Below are 18,758 nucleotides of genomic sequence, written 5' to 3' on the forward strand. Positions count from 1 at the left end.
ATCAATCGATCACTGTCAGTCCTGGAACGCATACATCTGTAGGTAGTCCAGTCTACGACTGTAACTCTAAACTTCAGCGTAAAACACTCCTTGACATAAGAATGCAAACAACCACTCACCTCTCACTGCGTCTTGCACACTAATGACAACCAAACACTATCAACTCCCTACAAATAATCCACCAGAACTTCCCTTCCACCTCTGGAAGTTCACTACCCTGATCTCTTCAGGTTCTTCCGGGCTTCACTACCAGGATCCTCTGCAGCTCCTCCAGGCTGCTATCATGAAGTTTCCTTGAGGAACTACGGTGCTTCACCCTTCTGCTAGGTTCCTCCACAGCTCTCTTGGCTGCTACATCACCTCTACAGAAGCACGTGACACTCCTCTTCACTGCTTCTCCTCACAGCTCGAGGTCCTCTGCTTCACTACCTTGGAGTCTCATCAATTACTTCATCTATGCTGGCTTCGAAGTTCTCAGCAACTTCTTCCCCAAAGACAAACCTGCAACCCATCGACACTCCAATAAAATGTTTCCCCTTTAACACATAAACAAAAATATTCACACAATATGTTTGTCTCCAACCTCTATCTGTCCTCTATATACAGTGAGTGGACTCCCCCATTTTGGGCGGGTCCATACTCCACCTCGCCTGGCGGCGGTCCTCACTCGCTGGGAGGGTCTTCCTCCGTCAGGAGCCGGGCTCCCTCAGTCGTCTGTCAGAGCTCAGAGGGGACGGACGTCGCTCCGTGTTCCTCCCTCTTCACTCTCCTATTTCAGGCTTTCTGCCTTATTAAAACATGTCTAACTTATAAATAAACATTGCTACTGTCGCTGGGCACATGACCAACTACAAGCAATCACTATGAACTGGCGTATATCGTGCTTACCACAGATTAACTGGTCGAGGGCGCTTCTCCCTCTGACGGCGTCTGGTCACGGCGCTTCCACGGCCCACAATAATGCCTCTGGGCGATTTAATAAACACTTCGTCTACCAGGACTTGAGACCACAGCTGGTACGTCTGCACACTTCTCTTCTCTTCGAGATATATCACTAGGGGTTCCCTTCTGGCGGGAGCTCAACGGAGCGCGGCTTCCCCCTGCGATGTCTGGCACTCAAGTGAGGTCAAGGTCCTCCGGAAGCGAGCCTCACGCCTCCAGCAAAATGTCCACATCTCCTAGCCAGTCAGTTATCTGTTTTCTTCTTCACTGCCCATAATCTTAAACTGTTATACATATCCAAGCAACTATTTTACATATGGGTTATTACCTCAATATTTGCTAGAACTTTTAGTTAGGTCAGGCTTGCTGAATAACTCTCAAGGAGGGAGACTCGTTTCTCCTGTAGGCTGAGATCATAACAGAATGTTCTATTTCAAGAGCTATATATTTACAGTAAGTCATTATACATTAATGGTAGGTCTTGTCGTTAATACATAGTTGGTTGATCAATGGAGATATTAGTCATGGGGAACTGATGTTTATTAATAGTCTTCACAATACCGAGTTTCTCAGGAGCGAAATATGGATACAGTGCAAGGATTTCAGGTATTTTATCCTTGGTAATAAGATAGGTTGCCATATCATACAGCGTGAACTTTGATTTATCTCTAAATGGCTCAGTTTTACTACAATCCAAGATATAGTGTTCGAGTGTCCCTATCTTCGTCCACACACTTTACACTTTACTTCATCTAGATCCCTATACAAGCCGAACTGCCAGAGATACTTGTAGCCAAGTCTTATTCGAGCTGTGACAACATCTGTTAGTCTACTGACTTTGTTACTTGCCCCATACACATGTTTTACTTCACACATTTCATTGTAATAAACAATGGACCTGTTAGTTCCAGTTTGCACTGTTCTACTTTCTTCAAATCCATCCAGGAGTTCTCGTCTAATGACACTTTTGAGGGACCTATTTGACAACTCAAGATTCCGTTCAATACTGTATTTACCTCAACCTTAGCAAGGGAATTGATTAATTTAGGTCCTGTGGTGCAATCGCGCACTTAGTATCCACATACTGACACTTGTCAGCTTGGAAAAAATCATCCCACACGTACAAGACTTAACTTAAAACAATGATCATATGACAGGTTCTGGGAAAGTAGACTACATGAGAGCGCTGTCTGCGTTTGATGATACGAACTCCCCGCAAGACGGCTTTCTCTCCATTTATGATGTTTGAGTTGGAGGAAACTATTTCACACTTGGAGAGGTTCAGGGCGAGGCCTAAATTGTCGTCTTGCTCCTAATGGCATTCAAGAGGGACTCTATAGAACCAGCTATGGTGCCATCGTCCGAGAACCAACAAAAAAACTCACTGGACACACTTTCGGTGATTTCGTTTAAGACTAAGAAGAAAAGAGGAGCGAGGTGATCACCTTGCTGGACACCGTCGCATTAACTGATCTTGTGTTCACCAAAAAGTAACTCTGAATCGCCACTGTAGAATGATAGTATGCATGAGTCAAGAGGAAGGAAAAAGTGATAAACAGCACGGAGTACTGCATGACCACGTAAAAGGCTTTATCGAAGTCCGGTTTGATGAAAGCCTTTTTGGTCAGAGTTGCCAACACACGCCGGTGCTGCAGAAGCGAGCGGCTGATTTGGTTTCAGCAAGTTAGCTGCTTACCCACTGACTATTCTTGTTCCAACCAGCAACTCAACTAGACTATTGGGCGTCTGGGAACACTAAGCGCATAGGTTCGAACCCGCAAGGACTTTGTTGATTTATTCATTTAAAATGCAACCGTTGCGCCCCTTTCTTTCTATATTATTTTTCTCTACAAAGAGCGGGGTACTTATACCAACCGACCATTCAATCTTTCAGGGTATACACAGCGCCTATTTTTATAATCCATTATCTATATTAATAATTTATCAACCTTATCCAATTCAAACCAGTTGAATTAAAATAAATATGTCTAAACAGCCTGACAGGAAATAATAATGGATACCATCTCACTACCTGTATAGGGCCATACACAACTATAATAAAAGTATAGATGTATGGTATTCATCGCGACGTGAACGAAAGTTTTATCGAAGATGCGTCTGTTTACTGGAAGAAAATGTTGACTGATAATTTCTGCACGACCACTTGGTACCCCGCAAGTAATCCTTCCACAAGTTCCACCCTTTCCCTTTCATCTTCAACCCTTACCCCTTTTACCTTTCCTCCTCTTTTGCTTCGGTTGCCTTATGCCATCCATAGCCCTAGACATACAGAAGCTCACTGTCAGTACGGTATCAGCCAAAGAACTGGCCTCCCAAAATCCTGGTCACAGTACTTGCCTCTTGCCCTGACCCATTTCTTATTACAACAGTACTGACAAAACTGGCAAGTTTGCGCAACCGAGGTAATACATTACTTACCCGTTAACAGAAGTCTGGGTCATGAACATGCCGAGGAAGGCCTTGGCAACGCTGTGCCAGATCTGCGTCAACAGCCATTCGGACTGACTGAAACAGTTGTCCAGGAACTGCTGCGTCTCCTCGTCCAGAGACAGCTGCACGAACCTGTGCCTGACATCGTCAGTCAGTGCCAGCTCATCAATCTCGTACAGCTGAAAATAAAAAAAGTCTGCATCAGTAAATTGGTCTCTGGCGCCTTATACCGAGTACAGCAGCAGCACTACCCCTGCATATATTAAGACGCCGCACCCTTAACGTACAAGACAATTCATGACTGATACAGCTGCATCTGTAATACTTCAAAGCTTACGCGATACTACCGGCTATAGTCGCTGTAACGTAAACTTGTTTCATTAATTATTACACAAACTAAAATATTAATCAAATAACAAAAATATTAGATTTTAAGGGTTAGGAAATGATGCACCATCTCAATACCCCAACAAACATCTCGATTAAGCAAGTTGAGTGCAATACGCTGAGAGGGAAGACAGGGCCCAAGTAGCTGGAGCAAGGTGTGCCTGTATCACATTTCACTTAGTCATTAATTTCGGTTTAGCTCCATCCCAAAGTGTGTTGCAAATCAGAAGTCTATGAGAAATGGAACCAAAAAGGATGGCCATGGAACACAACAAAATAATCCTCCCCCCCCCCCATCCCCCTTTACCTATCCCTACCGCACATATTAGTCTCGGAACACAATGTAGAGATGACATCTCCTGTGCCAGGTAAGTACGACGGGTTCGCCATAGCCCGTGCTGCTTGGAACTTTTTGTTCCGAGTAGCTAAATCTAACCAACAACGATGTAGACCAACATAAACAAAGGTACGAACACACAGCCACACGGACGGTACTGTCATGCCACACGGACAGCCACATGGACGGTACTGTCATGCCACACGGACAGATGGAGTGAAGTACGATGGACATTGATGTTGTTTTAGATTCATCTACTCTGAACAAAAAGTTCCAAGCAGCACGGGCTACGGAGAGCCCGTAATGTGATGGACAGACAAAAGGGCGCACGGTGAGACGGACGGAAAAACGGGTGTACGGTCAAACACACGGATAACGTGCCATACAACGAGATCGACGGATAAACTGACGGATAAACTAGCTTACTGTGTAATGGGGGGACTAACATGAATAACAAAACACACAATGAAAATTTATTAGCATATTTGTGGGCAAGTTATTAAGTCACAAATCGAGAGTAATACAAGTGACGGAGGAAAACTTAGGTCAGTCTCTGACCAAACTTTTATTTCATGTCAACTAAAATATAAATAATTCTTAAGTCGTGAATTAAAAGAATGAGTAAATTTGAAGTAATTGGTTTCCAACTAATTGGAAGTAAAAAAAATTGGTAACATTCGTGTGGTTTGGCCAGAGTTCGTGCCGACTTGCCCAGCGGGTTAAATATACTATACTGGACGAGGTACCTGGCAGTGCCTGGGTCTGTCTCCCCTCAGACACACACACACACACACACACACACACACACACACACACACACACACACACACACACACACACACACACACACACACACACTGTATTTACTGTGTGCGTCTGCAAAATCGAGCCATTAGCTCTTGGACCCCGCGTTTCTAACCAATCTATTTTTCCTCTATTATATCTACTAAGTATATTTCTCTCTAGCACACACACATCTCCAGGAAGCAGCCCGTAGCAGCTGTCTAACTCCCAGGTACCTATTTATTGCTAGGTAAACAGAGAAATCAGGGTAAAAGAAACTGCCTACTTGTTTCCGCCTCCGCCGGGAATCGAACCCGGGCCATTAGGACTACGACCCCCGAGCGTTGTCCACTCAGCCGCGAGGCCACGACACACGAGTACACAAGGTGTGTACTCACCAAGTTGCGCTTGCGGGGGTTGAGCTTCGGCTGTCTGGTCCAGCCTCTCAACTGTCAATTAACCTTTTTACAATCTATGTGTACTCACCTATTCACCTATTTGTACTCACTAATGTGTGCTTGTGGGGGTTGAGCTCTGGCTCTTTGGTCCCGCCTCTCAACTGTCAATCAACTGATGTACAGATTCCTGAGCCTATTGGGCTCTATCATATCTACACTTGAAACTGTGTATGGAATCAGCCTCCACCACATCACTGCCTAATGCATTCCATTTGTCAACCACTCTGACACTAAAAAAGTTCTTTCTAATATCTCTGTGGCTCATTTGGGCACTCAGTTTCCACCTGTGTCCCCTAGTGCGCGTGCCCCTTGTGTTAAATAGCCTGTCTTTATCTACCCTATCAATTCCTTTTAGAATCTTGGATGTGGTGATCATGTCCCCCCTAACTCGTCTGTCTTCAATTTTCTTCTGTTTCTCTTCTGTTTACCAGCGTGTGTGTGTGTGTGTGTATTCACCTAGTTGTATTCCTAGTTGTGCTTATGGAGGTTGAGCTCTGTTCTTTCGGCCCGCCTTTCAACTGCTAATCAATCAACTGTTACCAACTACTAACTTTTTTTTTCTTCACACACACATACACACACCCAGGAAGCAGCCCGTAGCAACTGTCTAACTCCCAGGTACCTATTTACTGCTAGGTAACAGGGCATCAGGATGAAGGAAACTCTGCCCATTTGTTTCTCCGCTGGCTGCCGGGATCGAACCCTGGTCCCTAGTCCACGAGTCTGGTGCGCTGTCCACTCACCGCCCCTAGATGTGTGTGTGTGTGTGTGTGTGTGTGTGTGTGTGTGTGTGTGTGTGTGTGTGTGTGTGTGTGTGTGTGTGTGTGTGTGTGTGTGTGTGTGTGTGTGTGTCTGTGTCTGTGTCTGTGTCTGTGTCTGTGTCTGTCATTACGTGTCCCTGGTGGCCGGGGCTTTGGACAATATTACACAGAAATAATTGTTTTGAAATTCTCTAGAACGTTTTAAATTAAAAGGTCCAGCTGATGCCTTATCACCAGGAGGTTAAGAGAGTTCTGGCACAGTGCTAATTGACTGGTGGCGACCTCTACCCGACCATGTTGGGCACGTATTCCGCAGCAATCATATTGGAACATTAGGTCTGGCCTCCACCTCAAACGTTCTAATTTAGAAAGATAACGCCTCGTGTTGAGTCAGTTACTTTACAGCCCCGCTCCTGTGCCAGGTAAGTTGCTGAATCTAAAGTTTCTGAATCGAGAGTCCCGAGTGGCCAGCGCGTTTACTTTGAGAAAATTAGAGTACTCAGAACAGGCTACTTTAATGGCCTGAATGTCTCTGGCCATTCATAGAGTGGATAATCTGAATCTGAAGCTAATGCTAATTGTTCTACATAGTTCTACATAGAGCCTGCTCATCACCAGAGCCTGCTCATCACCAGAGCCTGCTCATCACCAGAGCCTGCTCATCACCAGAGCCTGCTCGTCACCAGAGCCTGCTCGTCACCAGAGCCTGCTCGTCACCAGAGCCTGCTCATCACCAGAGCCTGCTCATCACCAGAGCCTGCTCATCACCAGAGCCTGCTCATCACCAGAGCCTGCTCGTCACCAGAGCCTGCTCGTCACCAGAGCCTGCTCGTCACCAGAGCCTGCTCGTCACCAGAGCCTGCTCGTCACCAGAGCCTGCTCGTCACCAGAGCCTGCTCGTCACCAGAGCCTGCTCGTCACCAGAGCCTGCTCATCACCAGAGCCTGCTCATCACCAGAGCCTGCTCATCACCAGAGCCTGCTCATCACCAGAGCCTGCTCATCACCAGAGCCTGTTCATCACCAGAGCCTGCTCGTCACCAGAGCCTTCTCGTCACCAGAGCCTACTCATCACCAGAGCCTGCTCATCACCAGAGCCTGCTCATCACCAGAGCCTGCTCATCACCAGAGCCTGCTCATCACCAGAGCCTGCTCATCACCAGAGCCTGCTCGTCACTAGAGCCTGCTCATCACTAGAGCCTGCTCATCACCAGAGCCTGCTCGTCACTAGAGCCTGCTCATCACCAGAGCCTGCTCATCACCAGAGCCTGCTCATCACCAGAGCCTGCTCATCACCAGAGCCTGCTCATCACCAGAGCCTGCTCATCACCAGAGCCTGCTCATCACCAGAGCCTGCTCATCACCAGAGCCTGCTCATCACCAGAGCCTGCTCATCACCAGAGCCTGCTCATCACCAGAGCCTGCTCATCACCAGAGCCTGCTCATCACCAGAGCCTGCTCATCACCAGAGCCTGCTCGTCACCAGAGCCTGCTCATCACCAGAGCCTGCTCATCACCAGAGCCTGCTCATCAGCAGAGACGCACTCATCAATAGTCGCAGCAATACACAACCTTCAGTGACACACTTACACAACTACGTGTTTACCCTCGACTACCCCAATAGCAGGAAGCAAAAACCCGCCAACTGTGCTGCCGTGTATGAGTGGATCTGTTGATTACGTGCACCCAAAAGAAGGTTTGGACCTGGGAACTGGAGGCACCTTGGCTTCCCACCACCACCACCAGTAGGGTTCCCAGTTCCGATAACACCAGACATTCTCAAAGCCTACCAACGCGGAAATGCCCTTCTATTAAGGTTCATTTGCAACATTATGATGATCCCTGCCTACCCTTGAATTACCTTCCATTCCAGATCCCTAAGCCACCGCTCCCCCTTTTCTTCCCCCTCCCCACCCCAGGCCACCCCTACTCGTCTTCCTCCCCTTCCCACACTACATAACCTGTTGCAATGGTTGCTCGTTTTTCATTCGGAGCTGGAGAGGGGAGACCGCCATTGTTAGTTTACTTCCCAAACAACGCGGATAATTTCTTGCCTCTATCCGCTGTATTTGTACACCCACCGGAATCCTTTCATCTCATCTCCATACAACGCTGAAGAATGGTGGACGTTCAAACGTTATGAACTGCAATTCTCCTTACAGACATTATTCAGTTATGCAGGATGCAACTGCAAGCCGCGCACAGCCTGACACACTCCTCCACATCCTCCATTTTAAACCTTTTAACTAATAACAGCATAGAAAAAGAAAGAGAGAGAGAGAGAGAGAGAGAGAGAGAGAGAGAGAGAGAGAGAGAGAGAGAGAGAGAGAGAGAGAGAGAGAGAGACAGAGAGAGACAGAGAGAGACAGAGAGAGACAGAGAGAGACAGAGAGAGACAGAGAGAGACAGAGAGAGACAGAGAGAGACAGAGAGACAGAGAGACAGAGAGACAGAGAGACAGAGAGACAGAGAGACAGAGAGACAGAGAGACAGAGAGACAGAGAGACAGAGAGACAGACAAAGAGACAGACAAAATCCAGAGACCTTATTTCTAAAGTCCCAATATTAATCTTAACAAGTGACACCTAATATGCAAAGCCGAATTCACTAAACAAATTTCCAGTTCAAATCCCCATATAATGGAGGTGAAGGGTGGGCCCAACCCCGCCTGGGACACCTACCGTGCAGGGGCTGCTCCTTGGCCGCCCCTGCAACACTTGCAACAGCTGCACCAACACCGGCAACGTTACAAACAAACACAACACATTCAACATCGAATTTATAGCTTTCGTTTTTTGCTACATCTGCTCTCTTGCTGAGGGCTGGAGGTGGCTTACCAGGCCCCTTCATGCCTATCATATCGTCGTCTCCTCCACGCTCGACAAGGATCGTTATACTTCCTGAAAATATACTTACATTGGTCTACTTCACCCTCAATTCTCTCTCATTATCTATCAGGCTTTGCTCCCTTATTATAAATCTTCCCTCTCAGCCATCATCCTTTTTCCTTCTCCATTCCCATCCTCCCTCCGTATCCATTCCAATCCTTTTCCCCGTTATCCACTTCCATCTATCCTCCTGATCTATTCTCATCCATCCTTTTTATCTATTCCCATCCACCTTCCTATTCCGTCCTCATCCGCCCTACCTTCACACCCTCACCCTCCCCCCCTCTCCCTCTCTCTCTCTAGTCCTCTCATTCACCTCACCCTCCCCCTCTCTCCTTCCTGACTTCCCCCCCCCCCTCTCCTTCCCCCCTTCCCCCCCCCTGACTTCAATAACCTGTTGCACTGCCATATGTGCACAAGGGGGAAGGAGGGTGACCTAAACGCTCCCCTTGCAACGCCATAAATCACAACTGAAGCCGAGGTTTAGAAACATTTGCAACACCCACCCTATTGCAACCTGTCTACTAACCATTAATTCTCACCCGAATTGACTACTACTACTACTACTCCTCTTCCCCTCAATACCACCTCTTCCTGCCCTCCCCTCTTCCCTCCCTTTGACTCTTCCCCTCAACCCTGCCCCCTCTTCATGATGACTCCTTCTCCTACTGCCCTTCTTCGACTCCTCTCCCTAGCCCACTATTCTACCTTAAAGTACATTGCTAATGGTTCCGCGAGCCAACGTTCCTGCGGCCCGGTCTCTGACCTGGCAGACTGGTTGATCTGGTATTCTTTGGAGGTGTTTATCAAGTTCTCTTCTGAACACCGTGAGAGGTCGGCTAGATATGCCTCTTCTATTTACAGGGTGTGTTGAAAAGTATCGAGCCTTTGATGTTGACAGTGTGCTCTCTCTCAGCGTACCTTTTGTACCTCTGCTTTTTAACATGACTATTTTGCACTTCCTGCCATGTCTTCTGGTCTCGTGTAGTGTTATATTTGTAGATTTGGAACCAGATTATACTAATAGTTTCCAAGTGTATATTATTTTCTCCTGTCTGCACTCTAGAGAATACAGATTTAAACATGCAAGTGGTCGCAACAATATATACAATTTATTGTGTAAATTTGGATTGCATAAGATTTTTGCACGTTCTCCAGATAAGCCATTACTACAGCTGTGAACAGGGCTGTTATTGTGCAAAAATATGCCACCCTAGAGAGCACCAATCTTTATAAAAGTGTCATAGGTCTGGCATCTCTTGTTTGAAAGATTTTTGTTATCCAACTTGTCATTTTTCATGCAGTTGCGACAGTTACTTTATTGTGTTTCTTACAAGTAAGGTCTTCCGATATGATTACTCTGAAATATTTTATAGTGCTTTTTCGCTCTATAGTGTGATTTGACTGCATTTTATATGTGGCTTCCATTTTGATATTTTTGTTTTTCCCATATGGCAGGAGCAGGAACTTTTCATTGAACAACATATTATTTTCAGTGGCCAATTGAATGACCTGATTTACATCAGTTTGGAGGTTTGCTGTGTCCTCTATAAAGTGACTACGTCCATAAAAATCCAACGGTCATCTGCAAATGATGATACGGTATAGTTTGTATCCTTGTCCATGTCTGATATGAAGATGAGAAAAAGTACCTGAGCAAGCACATTACCCTGGGGACGAAGCATCCTTGATTTGATTGTTGCCGCCAAAGGCGGCTAGTTTATTGTGCACCCCATACTCATCCTGTGAGCGGTAGCGCAAAAGCATTACAGAGGGCACAAAAGGTATTTATCAGACCTCATCTTAGATTATTACATAAACAATTTCTTCAATCCTTCACACCTTATAGATACAATGTCAGCTAGTTACAGAGAAAGTGCTATTACAAGAGCTACATATTTACAGTAAGTCATCATACATTAATGGTAGGTCTTGTCGTTAATACATAAGTTTGGCCAATGGGGATGTTACAGAGTCATAGGGGAGCTTCTGTTTATTATTAGTCCTCACAATACACTACTTGTTTCTGAATCTCATATGTCGTTCATCTACTGGAAGCAAAATGTGGGTACAGTGCAAGGATTTCAGGTAATTTATCCATGGTAATAAGATAGGTTGCCATATCATACAGAGTGAGCTTAGATTTATCTCTAAAAGGCTCAATTTTACAACAATCCAAGATATAGTGTTCGAGTGTGTCCCTGCCTATGTCCACACACTTTACACTTTACTTCATCTAGATCCCTATACAAGCCGAACTGCCAGAGATACTTGTAGCCAAGTCTTATACGAGCTGTGACAACATCTGTTAGTCTACTGACTTTGTTACTTGCCCCATACACATGTTTTACTTCACACATTTCATTGTGATGAACAATGGACCTGCTAGTTCCAGTTTGCACTGTTCTACTTTCTTCAAATCCATCCAGTTCTCGTCTAATGACACTTTTAAGGGACCTATTTGATAACTCAAGATTCCGTTCAATACTGTCTTTATTTACTGCAGCCTTAGCAAGGGCGTCAACTTTGTCATGTTCCTGCATGCCAATGTGAGAAGGAATTTTTATATTTACCCTCTTGCTAAGTATTCTTATATATCTACGTCTAGCTTCCAAGACAAGCACGTTATTACTTGATTGCAAACTGTTTATTGCTCGTAGTGAGAATAGGGAGTCAGAAATAATTAAGCTGTCTACTTCAGTGTTGTCAATAATTTCGAGTGCTACCAGTATCGCTACCAACTCGGCTTGCATTGTTGACGCCCAGTTACTAATTCGGATATTTCTTTGAATTGTGCTGCCATCGGGCTGATGAGCAATAACAGCACTTCCTGCCCTCCCTGTAGCTGTATTGAGTGATCCGTCAGTGTATATGGTCTGTGCTATGTTGTTTTCAGCTTGTATATTGTGAATGTGTTCTATGGTGCTTAATTTAGCAGCAAGCTGAGCATGAGGGTTGTTTGTGATTAGTTTCTTGGTGGGGTATGCAGGGGTCAGGATGTCAAAAGGTACTATCTGCCAGGGTGGAAGGAAGTGCTGTACTCTTTCATCTGTATATACATCGTGCAGTCCCATCATTTTAATATGAGTGGCAGTTCTTTGAATCCATTTAGACTCGCTAGTTCCATTTCGTTAGAACACATACGAAGCATCCTAAAGTGGATGATCCGGACTTTACTTTGTTGACTATTTCACAATGTTTTCTTTTTCAGTAATTGTTTTCGTGCTATTTTGTGTGCAGTAACACCATGGTCACTCCTGTCGCAAGTTTTCCTGAAAGTGGTGTATAGTGCATCAGATTTTTGCATGTCTTCCATGGCAGCTTTGGCAATGTCATGATACTCTAGCAATTGTGAGAGGGAGGAGTGCCGTGTTCTCATCCCATGTTGCCTAGGGTTACACTCTGTGACTGATATATAGCAGAAAAACAAGGGAGGGGGGGGGGTTATAATTAATATAAGCAGCAAGGCTTAAGTATAAAACAAAAATAATAAATTAAAATGGGAAAATGATAGATGGAAGGATACTTCCAGGTCACAAACTAAAGTTATTTTATTACACTAAAAATGTGTTTACATAGCTTATATACATCATGTGCAAATTGACTACCACAAAATAGCAATGCCATTTAACAGCTATAAAGTAATTTACAAGAATAAGGCACTAACCTTTTATTACAGAACTGCAAAGTTTCTTAACCAGTACAAAATTAACAGAGAAACACTCCCTAAATTCTGTCTATGCTAATATACTCAACCTTGGCCCAAAAACCAACTTACAGACTAAAAAGAAATCCCTCGCTGAGAACCCACATTAAGCGTGACCTCCTTTGGCAAGGGCCACTCACCAGCACGTCTACAAGCACTCAAGGCCTCAATAATTACCAACCGGCCAATATCAGTATAGTCTCTATTGCTGGACGACTGACTGAAATATATGACTGTCAATATGGTGTTTCAGTAACCAGGGGCCAGATTCACGAAAGCATTTACGCAAACACTTACGAACCTGTACATTTTTTCTCAATGTTTGGCGGCTTTGTATCCAATTATTAAACAGTTAATGAGCTCCGAAGCACCAGGAGGTTGTTTATAACAATAACAACAGTTGAATGGGAAGTTTTCATGCTTGTAAACTGTTTAATAAATGTAACCGAAGCCGTCAAAGATTGAGGAAAGATGTACACGTTCGTAAGTGCTTGCGTAAGTGCTTTCGTGAATCTAACCCCAGGACACCGCTCCGCCTCATCCCCAAGAGTTCTCCACCTTACCTAATGGCAGACAATTATTGCAGACAACTTTGGTACGCACGGAGAGGCCAGAGGACGACAATAAATACCTTGTACCACCTAACTACCCTGAACCTGAAACGACTTGTTGTATCATTGTAACAACAGTTGTTATACTAAGAGTGATTCTTCCTTCATCATAAACAGTACTCTATATTACGTGGGTCACCTCCATCTCCCTCTTTCTTACATTTCGTTTGCATTCCACTACACTCCCTCCTCTCTCCCCTCGTGCAATGTTTTCATCACCCCTCATTCTCTATTTCCCCTTCCCGAGCGGCAAAAAACTCTGACCGCAAAACGTCCCTCCGGCTAACCATTGTGCACTTTGTTGCAAGATCAATAAGCATCAAATTCCCATTGCAAAAACCTTTTTCATTAAACCCAGACTCCGTAAAATCGCTGTCTTGTATCCATCTCTAGGGATCGAGGGGTAAATTCGACCTAAATGTATCCGTCTCCAAGACCTCTAATTGACTGGCCCGGGTCGGCCAAATTTCCCCTCGGATTTAACCTTTATCTGTTCATTGTCAACACGGCTGCAACATGCCCACCGGGACCTGTTAAGCATAATGGTAAAAAATGCTGAATGCTTAATTACGGTACAGGGGGAGAAGAAAGACGGGGAGAGGGGTAGTGGGAGGGATGGGAGGGGGGCGGAATGGAGAGGGGAGTAGTGTGGGATGGGAAGAGTGTCAAAGGGAGGGGTGGGGTGGGGGGATTTGTGGCGTCGGGGGAGATGGATGGAATAAGGGGAAGAGTAGAGAGGGTGAGACGTTCACGGAGAGGCTGGAGCAGAAGGGAGGCGCAGTACCGTAAAGAAGGGAATAGGAAAGACGAAGGAAAGCTGGACGAGGAACTATAGGACGGAAGAGAAGAGGGACGGACAGACACACGCGGAGAGGGAAACAGAGGATACAAAGCAAACGTTTTATTTCCCAGGGCGCTCGAGCTCATCCCAGTCAAGCTGTTGTAAATAGTACAGTTATTTAAGACATTACCCGTACCGGAGTGTAGGCGTCGGGGCCGGCGAGTGTCATCGTCGCCTTATTAACCAGCGCCACTGTCGTCCTGGGAAATTTAGGGCCTGACATTATTTATATTCCAAAGGGGGACTATGAGGACTCGCAGGTTAAAGCGGAGGCTTTCTTAATGACTCGGGCCGCCTCACTCCTCTGGCTGGCCCCCCCTCACTGCTGGGGCCCTGCTGGGCGGCGGAGACGTTTGGGCACCGTGCAGGTGAGGACGGCGCCAGCAGGGCGGATAAGGGAAAAGAGGAAGGGGGGGGGGAGAGGGGCAAGGTAAAAGGGGAGGAAGGAAGAAAGGGAGAGAGGGAAGAAAGGGAGAGAGGGAAGAAAGGGAGAGAGGGAAGAAAGGGAGAGAGGGAAGAAAGGGAGAGAGGGAAGAAAGGGAGAGAGGGAAGAAAGGGAGAGAGGGAAGAAAGGGGAAGAAGAAAGTTAAAGAAGGGAGAAAGGGGGAGAAGGAAGAAACCAGTACAACACCTTTGTACTGGTTAAAATGTGTTGTACTGGGGGTAAGGAAGGGGAGGAGAAGGAGGATGGAGATGGGAGAAGGGAGTAAAGACGGAAACAGAATAAAGATGACAAAGAAAAAGCAGGGACGAGGAGGAGGAGGAGGAGGAATGAGGAGACAGCAGTGAGGGAGAGAGAACAGTAATGAAGAAAGAACAGAAAGGAAGAGAGAACAGTAAGGAAGAGATAACAGTAAGGAAGAGAGAACAGTTAGGGAGAGATAACAGTAAGAAAGATAAGGAAGAGAAGAGTAACGATAGAAGATTAAGGGGAGAACAGGAAGAGAGAACAGCAAGGAGACAGCAGTCAAGAGAGAACAGGAAGGATGAGAACAAGGAGAGAAGAATTGTACTTAATCTCTATAACATAAATATCTGCTCCTTATTCTGCCCCAGCAGGAGTTTGAGGCACCTTTAATTACACAGGTTCCCCAATAACCACAGTCGCAGAGTACACAGGTTCCCCAATAACCACAGTCGCAGAGATAATGTGCTTAACATTATAATATAAATGCTCTATATCTAGGATATACACCACAGGCTATATATCCCATGATGTACTCCCAAAATATACATCTAGGATCTACATCCAGGATCTACACCCAGGAGATATATACATAAATATACACGCAGGATATATGCCGGATCTATACCCACAATCATTCCCCAGCTTGTCCCAGCGAACACACTACAATAGGTATACCCAGAGATCAGGTTTACAGCCTCCCACAGTCAAAGACTGCCAGACCTGACGCCCATTTCATTAATTCATTTATTCACCAAATACCCATCCCGTGGGCGGTGGTGGAAAGGGTTACAGAGGCACATAATGGGTTCAGGAACTAAACTCCAGAGTTTAGCTAAGCAAGTGACAATCTTGTGAAGCTGGTCGCACAATTTTTAATACACACACACACACAGGTATATAGACACACTTGCCACCAGACTCGTATCCGAGCTGAAGGGTATGAGCTACGAGGAGAGACTACGGGAACTAACCGTCACGTCGGTGGAAGAAAGATTTAGGGGAGACATGATCACCACATACAAGATTCTCAGGAACTTATCGGGTAGATAAGGTCAATCTATTTAACACAGGGGGCACACGCACAAGGCAGGACAGGTGGAAACTGAGTATCCAGATGAGCCATAAAGATATTAGAAAGATTTTTTTAGTCAGAGCAGTTATGCATTAAGAAGTAATGTGTTGGAGGCAGACTCCATACACAGTTCCAGGTGTAGATATGATACAGCCTAAAAGGCACAGGAATCTGTACACCGGTTGATTGACAGTTAAGAGGCGGGACCAAAGAGCCGAAGCTTAAACCTCCGCTTCGGGGGTTGTGTCCGGCAAGCACAACGAGGCAAGTATATTTGCACAAAATATTATATATATATATATATATATATATATATATATATATATATATATATATATATATATATATATATATATATATATATATATATATATACACACACACACACATATATTGTGACGGTAAAAAATATCTGTTATTGCATTCATCTCTAGACAGATGGAATGCCAGTCACAAAATTAAAAATAAACGTAAAAAAAAAAAAGTTAAGCTGCAAGTTGTCTTCACTGTGAAGTTAACTGTAGGAGAAAACATACAGAACAAAAATGTAAAAAATACTTTAATAGAAATCTTACTTTAAAATAAAAATGTTATTAAATTTGGCTTTATACAGAGTGCAAAGTAAACAAGATAAACAATTAAATTTACGTTACGTTAATACTAGAAAATATGGTGCAGGAATACTGAGAGTCAAACTGAATAGCTCTGTTACCACACCGGGGTGTGTCAACAGGTCTACTCAACAAGAGCACTCAGGAGTAATCTATATCTTTGAGAGTTGTTGTTGTTGTTGTTAAAGATTCGCTACCTGGAACAAGAAGTTCCAAGTAGCACGGGCTATGGTGAGCCCGCAGTGGATCTTGGAGAGCTTGGTAGCCCTATTTATACAGATGTCCATCTGTTTAAATTCATTTATTAATGAATTTATACAGAATTTATTCAGCGCCGGACAGATGGCGCTGGTGACTTCTTTAACTATGAACCGGCTCACTTAAACTGCTTGTTTAGGAGGGCGTGGTCTCCCAGTGACCCAGGTACGAGGTGGGGTGACGGGCCGTGGTACGTGGTAAAGGGGGGAGACTGGTGGTACTGTCTAGACGTCTGGAAGTAGTAGTAGTTGTTCTTGGCTGGGGTTCTTGATTAAATAGACGTGAATGAGTAGAATAGGTGATAAGGGAGTAGACCAAATCTCTTCCTAGAGATTTTACCGTGACAATATATAATCTTGTTATATCACAAGTGGTTGCCGGAGTGACCTACAACAGACTCTGTACTAAGCACCTGTGGTGAGTGAGCAACTCACTCAAAGGTTGTACTTATAAAGTAGTCTCCGGGCTGCCTATATCACCACAACCGTTAAGATACCTCACCCACTTAACACTTCTACTGACGCCGCCGCCGCTGCCGACAAGAAGGAAGGAAGGAAGAGAGGGCGGGAGTAAGGGAGGGAGCATAAGTACCCAAGTGTTGGTGTGAAGGCCCAGGCCGCCTTAACACCAGCCTCACGCTCCTCATACCTCCCCTGGCTGTACTTGATTCACTCATTACGGAATTGTGATCCAGAAACGGTCCTCATCAGACGCCGCCACCACCCATCTCCCCCTCTCGGCTAAGAAACCTTGTGGTTTCGGAGACTCGGGATGGTGTAGAGGAAGAAGATGTGTACGGTAGTGGAAGCTGTAGTGTAGAGGAAGCTATAGTGTAGTGGAAGCTGTAGTGTAGAGGAAGCTGTAGTGTAGAGGAAGCTAAAGTGTAGTGGAAGCTGTAGTGTAGAGGAAGCTATAGTGTAGTGGAAGCTGTAGTGTAGTGGAAGCTGTAGTGTAGAGGAAGCTGTAGTGTAGATAAAGCTATAGTGTAGTGGAAGCTGTAGTGTAGTGGAAGCTGTAGTGTAGTGGAAGCTGTAGTGTAGAGGAAGCTGTAGTGTAGTGGAAGCTGTAGTGTAGTGGAAGCTGTAGTGTAGTGGAAGCTGTAGTGTAGTGGAAGCTGTAGTGTAGTGGAAGCTGTAGTGTAGAGGAAGCTATAGTGTAGTGGAAGCTGTAGTGTAGAGGAAGCTGTAGTATAGAGGAAGCTGTAGTGTAGAGGAAGCTGTAGTGTAGAGGAAGCTGTAGAGTAGAGGAAGCTGTAGTGTAGAGGAAGCTGTAGTGTAGAGGAAGCTGTAGTGTAGAGGAAGCTGTAGTGTAGAGGAAGCTGTAGTGTAGAGGAAGCTGTAGTGTAGAGGAAGCTGTAGTGTAGAGGAAGCTATAGTGTAGTGGAAGCTGTAGTGTAGAGGAAGCTATAGTGTAGAGGAAGCTGTAGTGTAGAGGAAGCTGTCGTGGAGAGGAAGTGTAGAAAGGGAAGTTGATACCAAGGTTAAGAGTCACCAGCTTTGCAGGTGACTGCCATAGGCAGGTCGAGGTCGACCCCGTTGCTCCCATTCAGAGAGAGTCAGCTCCCATGGCGACCCCCACGAAATCAGTGGAAGGTGACTGGTCGGGGAGTCCCTAGAATTTGAACACTGCTAATTGAAAACCTATCCTGCTAGATCGACAGCAAGAACCTCATACTAGCAATTATAAATGACCTGATCGCTGCATAGAGTAAAGGGAATTTCTTCGAATCTCTTTTGTATGGAACCATATATATATAACCCATGATAATGACAACATACATTGCAGCTAAATTAGCGTGAAGCAAAGATGAAGTTAAAATATAGCTAGGTATTCCCATCTGTTGTCAAGACTATATTACTCCAAACACTCAGGTCTGATAGGAGAGAAATTACTGACTCCCAACGACCTGAAACCACCAGCATAAAAAGCTATGATTTGTTCTGATCTGAAACCAATGTTTATGGG

At 45.1% G+C, this 18,758-nt stretch overlaps 1 protein-coding gene across 1 annotated transcript in view; it reads right to left on the minus strand.

The window, feature by feature from the left end:
- Window positions 1–3,349: 3,349 nt before the first annotated feature.
- LOC138362674 (protein-L-histidine N-pros-methyltransferase-like) overlaps window positions 3,350–18,758 on the minus strand; it is a 336,110-nt gene continuing 320,701 nt past the window's right edge. The window contains exon 2 of the mRNA XM_069321095.1: window positions 3,350–3,572. Coding sequence (XP_069177196.1) covers window positions 3,378–3,572 — 195 coding nt within the window. The 3' untranslated portion in view covers window positions 3,350–3,377. The remainder of the gene's footprint in view (window positions 3,573–18,758) is intronic.

Source organism: Procambarus clarkii, chromosome 9, assembly GCF_040958095.1.
Source record: "Procambarus clarkii isolate CNS0578487 chromosome 9, FALCON_Pclarkii_2.0, whole genome shotgun sequence".
In the NCBI taxonomy this organism is placed as follows: Eukaryota; Metazoa; Arthropoda; class Malacostraca; order Decapoda; family Cambaridae; genus Procambarus; species Procambarus clarkii.